Source organism: Puccinia triticina, chromosome 1A (genome assembly GCF_026914185.1).
Source record: "Puccinia triticina chromosome 1A, complete sequence".
Taxonomy (NCBI): Eukaryota; Fungi; Basidiomycota; class Pucciniomycetes; order Pucciniales; family Pucciniaceae; genus Puccinia; species Puccinia triticina.
Window position 1 is genome coordinate 8,150,403 of NC_070558.1, and position 6,000 is coordinate 8,156,402.

Sequence of the window (6,000 nt, forward strand, 5' to 3'; positions counted from 1 at the left end):
GCTTAGCCAATCCAAGGGATCAGATTGGGTGATTTGATGAGTATAAAGCAAGGGTCTCTCGCCCGATCCAGCAATTCCCCAGGCTCTTCTGTCCATTAGTCCATCCATTAGTTCCGAAATACTTTGAGATAAATATTTTGCTTATAACTTCCCAATAACCTCAATAATCACTCTAAATTTAAAATGGAGCAAATCAGTGTTGACCAGAAAGTTCTCAACATCTGCCAAGAATTGCGAGCTCCGCCTACGGTGTTGACTCCGAAGCAATTCATCCAACGCTTCCTCACAAGTAGCAACTCTGATATAGCCTACTTGCGTCGATTTTGGGCGGCTCCCAGTGGAATAGAGTCCACTATGAGTCTCATTGCATCTTTACGCCATGAAATCAATAGGACGGATTCAGGGCGGCAGGCTTGGTATGATTTTATTCTGGAAGAGGTACGCTCATTTCCTGTTGGGCTCCCATTATGTCCCTTTTAGTGATTCCTGTCCTTGTTCCTCAGGCCATCAACATCACGGCCACTCAGATCCCACCTACTGGGAACTACCCCGCTGGTCGTTTTCACATGAGTTCAACAACGGTTAAGCAGGGTTTCTTCACCGCTGAAACACAGGCCATACATGATGGTGTGCTCACCGAGCTAGACATGCCTTTTGTGTTTGATCTAATGATGGGCATGCTGAATGCCCAACCTCCCAAGAATGCTGATCAGCAGGAGGAGAGTGGTGTACCTGCTTCTGCTGAAGTTATCACCAACGACCTTGCTTCCCCTGATGTTCTATCCGGGATCTCTTACACCCAAGTGGCCCATGCACAGGATCGCTTTCAACAGCGGGCGCATAGAGTAGGTGGTTAGGGAAATCATGTTTGCATGTACATCTGACTGATTGATTTGCTCTTTTGTACGGTGTTAGGTCTCAACTACAATTTGTGCAATGCTTGCTTTTACCCGGAACAGGCGTCACAACGCCCTTCAGCTCAATAACTCAGTCCGGTTCTTTGCTTGTGGAGTTTCAGAACGGGTGCACGAATATTTAAACTACCTTGGACTTGCGTCATCAAGAAGCACGGCCATGTCGGCCTTGAAAACCTTATCAAACGAAGGCGAAAAAGCTATCAGGTCAGCCATGCGAACAGTACCAGGTGTACCGCTGGCGCCAACTATTTGCATAGACAACATTGATATGGAGGAACGAATCCATCAGCAGTCTATTGGCAACCGCTCCCACACTTGGCGCGGTACCTGGGGCTATGTTCATCTGCCTAACAAGGAACTCCTGGCGAAGTTGGATTTGCCCAACATGGAATTAAGCTTTTTCCATGAGGCCATGCGGTCTGTTGAAGATTTGGTAATAGAACCTTACATGTTTCTTCCGTCGGCATCAAAGCAAAGATACGAGGTATCTGTTTATAAGAGTCAGATTGCCAAGGTTCTTTACGAGTACCTAGCAATTCCTGAAGATCCGAAATCCGCAATCGCCACCAGGCCTTCTCCGCTGGAGCCAATCAGCGCCAAGCGCCCGGATCTTCTGATGTTGAAGCTAATGGACGCTTCTGACAACTCCGCCGAAGGGATTGGCCAGGTGTTCCAGTCTATTATCAACCAAACAGGCCTCTCAAAAGAGGATTTCTTTGGTCGCTTGCAACCAATGGATGGAGATTTGGGGACTGTGCAAAACTTTAACTGCTTGCGATCCCAGCGACTACCAAGTTCGGTTCCTCAAAATCGAATGGACAATGTTCATTTCCAGCTTGGGGCTTCGCATACCCTGTGGAACATTGCCTCCAACATCTTCAGTCATCACTTTGGCAACCCGAATGACATGAATAACTGTGGTGCCTGGCAGCACTTGGAATCCCTGGGATTCCCCTCCGAGAAAGCTATACAAAAGAAGGATTTCAGTTTGATGATCAATCAGATGGAGCGAGTTTTTGAGGCTGTGGTTTATTATTGTCTGAGGCAAGTTGATCCTTTGCTGACTGACTATCTAGTTCAGCGGATGACTGACCTCACTTGTTTTTTATTCATCAAGAGTCATCATGAAGACTAATACCAACGATACCAATCACACCCGAACAAAAATTCCCACTGAGCGTTGGAACCAAATTGTGGAGGTCTGCTATGAAAACTATTTTTCTACTCGAGCTCGGAATGCGGCGGCCCACCCAAAGGCTAGCCCAAAGCTAAGCAATACCTTAGTTTTGCTGCACGATTTCTCTACGGTTGTTGAAGCTAAGCAATCGATGAAAGCTGGAGACATTGGTCGCTTACTGTTGATTTGGAAGAAATGGTCCATCATGGCCCAAGCGCTGAAGGGAATAACAAACTACTCATCCTATCTCCCCCGGATGGTTTTGATGCTCACAGTGATACTGCCCCCCCCCCTTGAGGATCTATATGAAACACAGCCTACTCATATCTCCGACTGGCCGAGAAGATCACTTTGTGGCCAAGGACTTTTGGCTTGAAATCCAGAATTACTGGATCAAATTTTTTTATAACAATAATGGCATGGGCACCCAAATTGACCGCCTGCGCAATGTCTTTTCAGTTAATATATTCTTGGTATGTTCATCTTGATAGGTTCTGCAAAGGCAGCCACACATTGACATTGATTTATTTAGTTGCAGCGCATGTTCCAATCCCTCAAACATGACTGCGGGGCCAAAATTATACACCAGTCACACCATAACAATCTCCCTCCTCGATCCCTGGAGATGTTCACTCTTCTTGGGAACAACCTAGACCTTCTGGCTCAATACACACCAAACAGCGCGGGAGAAATAGTAGATAATGTATACCGACTTGGTATCAAGAAGTTGAAAACCCAAATTATTAATGATGGAGATCTGAAAAAGTTCAAGAAGCACATATTTTCTGAGCATCATAAATCTTCAGCATTGGGGCCCAGCGATACTCAAGAAAGTTCGGAATCAGGTGAATCTGGCTCAGAAAATATGTAGAAGCTCATGAGCCTTGCAGAATCTACAAATCCACTTGTATATAGGTTGTAAATAGTCAAACTTACTATTCATCTCGCTTTGTGCATTTTTTGCGTCCAACATTATTTGTGCCACTTGATTTCTCCTTCTCTTGGCCGCAATTTCCATCTGGTGCTTTGCCTCTTTTCTTGCAAGTGATCGTATCCGCGCTTGCTCTGCCGCCAAAGCCTTCTTGGTAGGTTGCCGTGGCGCTGCTCCGAGGCCAAGGGCCTGATGAGAATTGATACTTTTAGGTTTTTGAGTAATCCCAGCGGTCCTACGCTTCTTAGAAGCCGGCCCAATTTTTGAGAGTGTTTCGCCAGCTGCCGGTGCCGAAGCTTTGAATCGGGTTATCCACTCAAAGATCCAGTCACATTGGCCCAAAAAGCAGTTACCACCTATAACTTGCGGGAGATCCTTGGCAGATTTGATATAATCCAACGAAGAAAGTATTGCTTTACTATCCTCTTCATCAAAAAGGTATGATCCATCCACATTGTCACCTGATGAGATCACCGTGTTGTAATGCTGATGCAACTCGCCAACTAGCCGAGAAGAGAATTGTGAGATTTCAAATTCATCGGCTTCGGTGAATTTCCTCTTCTTTATTGAAGAAGATTTCTGAGGATACTTGTGCTTCACATTGTAGACTTTAGTTGACGTAAAAGTTCCATCCAAAATGCTGTCGAAGTTTGATTGGCTGGCGAAATTGAGGTGTTCCATGAGTTGGATGGCCTCCGCAGGCGCACAATTTGAACATCGACAAATTAACATTCCAGCGACGTGTTCACGTTGAACTTCCTGGATATAATTTGGATCGTCGGCCCAAAGTGGAACATAGCCATATCTGGAGGTGTAGCTGACAGTTAGATATGCGTAAGACTAGGACACCAAAAGCAGTAACTAACTTGTTATCCATTGCGTATGCTACCCGGAGGCAGAGGGGTGTGATCGCCATTGCGTCCATCCGATCCAAGTCGTTTTGAGGAGCATCTCGTACAAATTGATCAAGCCGATTCTTGCCACCTCGCCGTGTTTTTTCCACAAACATGACTGCCAAGCCAGATTTCCTATCCCTCCCGCACCTGCCTATCATCTGGCAGATGGAGGCTGGATCACCACGGCCCATGTGAGCAACCATTCGGACTCGTTTCCAATTTTGTCCAAGGCCAAGGGCCATTGTGCAAGATATGACCGGATAGAATCCTTTTGAAAAGTCTTCAACAGTTGTGACTTTATCCTCGTCTCCAGTACACGAGTGGAATCTTCGAGCACAAAGGCTGTTTGGGATAAACGCGCCACCAGGAGTCTCACGGGCGCGGTCAATGGCTTCCAAAACGGACAAAGTTCTGTTTTGGGAGCCACTGTAGACCAAGCTTGGAACCATATCGGCATTTGTGACGTCCTTGTGCGACAGGAACAATTTGATAACATCTAGAGATGAAGCCAGTGACTTTTCCATTGGGACTCGGATCATGCGGATCTCTGGTCGAGTCAATTCACCATGTAAGGTAGTAAGATTTTTGTCGGTGAGCTTGAGGCTCTTCTTGATGGCCTCAACCGCAACAGGCCGGCAAGTCGCCGAAAGTAACAATATTGGCTGGTCGTTGCGAAAGAGAAGTTGTGCACCTAATTTTCCGTATGATGGCCGGAATATGCCGGAGTCCTCGTGGCGAAAGTGCGCTGAAGTGATATGCTTAGCTGTAGAGCTCTCAACCAGGCCCCATATGTAGATCATATGAGCCTCGTCAACCACGACCAAGGCTAGGTGGTTCTGAAATTCCGAGCTGAAATATAACTTTTCAAACATCTTGTTATTGAGGAAGATCTCCGGGCTTAGGTAAACGAATTGATATAGCCCTTGTTGAATCTCCTCAGAAGTCTTGGCGTTGAACGTAAGCTTGGTGAGATTGATAGCCGTGAAGCCCGCTTGCTGCTTCTCAAGAACCTGATTGTCGCCTAGCGAATCCAATGGGTTCAAAACCAATACGACCGCTTTCGTTGTACTGGGTATCATCTTGTAGTAAAGTTCGGGGATTCGAGACTTCCCAAAGCCGGTTCCAGCCAGGAGAAAGGTATTGCGGCCTTCTATCAAGTTTAGCACGGCTTCCACTTGCAACTGCTTTGCAAACTGGCCGTAAAAGTCGATCGAAGTTTTGGAAACATGTTCACGGAGTTTTTCACTGCTCTTGTTGAATAGCTTCTTGTAGATGTTGACACCTGTTTGCGACAGGATCCTTTGTGGGGTTGGGACTGCTGACGGTGGAATTATTGTAGCCATCGATCAATCTTGTCAGTTGAGGAAATGGGAGCAGCTCACTGGACTCGTGTCCTGCAATCTCAAGTAAGTACTCAATCCGATATAACATGATGATAATTATACATAACAGCAAAATATTATGGAATGAATTGCGGCCGTCAATGATCTGAAAAAAAAAACTGATGGGCTGTATCTTTCAGAGTACAGCTCCATGTGGATTCCCATTCCTTCCTGCTCCGAGCTGAGCTCCAGCTTTCAATTCTCAGGAAAGTGATATTTTTCTAAAGAATGTTTAATAAAAAAAATACCAGCAGGAAGGCAAGATGCCCGCCTGCTGGGAAATGTGCATCTCATCCAAGGGGGAGCTCAGATGAAGACGCCATCCACAGTTGAAGTGAATATTACCCAAAATACAGCGAAAATGGGAAATCTCTCACCCCAGGACGGGCACTTAAGTTGCAAGCCCCTCTTCCAGAGGCTCGCTTCGCGAGGCGCCCCCGGCGCGCCGGTCCCCCGGCCCCTGGAACGAGGGGATTGTGTTAGGCTAGACGAATCTGGCCTCACTGCTGGCCGCAGCCTGTCTGCATCCACACATGCCTCATCGAGCACACCGGGCACAACACACTCGGCCTCCCTCAAACGCGCGCATCTCGTGGGGAACAAGCGGCATTGCAGACACAGAGCAATCTGGGACAACAGTGGGACAGATGGGATGGAGAGCATGTGTGTGGTGATACAATCGGGCGAGGGAAAAGGG

General features: G+C 46.9%; 1 protein-coding gene across 1 annotated transcript; it reads left to right on the forward strand.

Annotated features, from left to right (window-relative positions):
- Positions 1-183: 183 nt before the first annotated feature.
- Positions 184-857, forward strand: PtA15_1A897 (uncharacterized protein; the record flags this gene model as incomplete). The annotated part of the gene is made up of 2 exons (XM_053165971.1): positions 184-438; positions 504-857. 2 exons carry the CDS (start codon positions 184-186, stop codon positions 855-857), a joined length of 609 nt encoding a protein of 202 aa, XP_053017110.1.
- Positions 858-6,000: the final 5,143 nt, after the last annotated feature.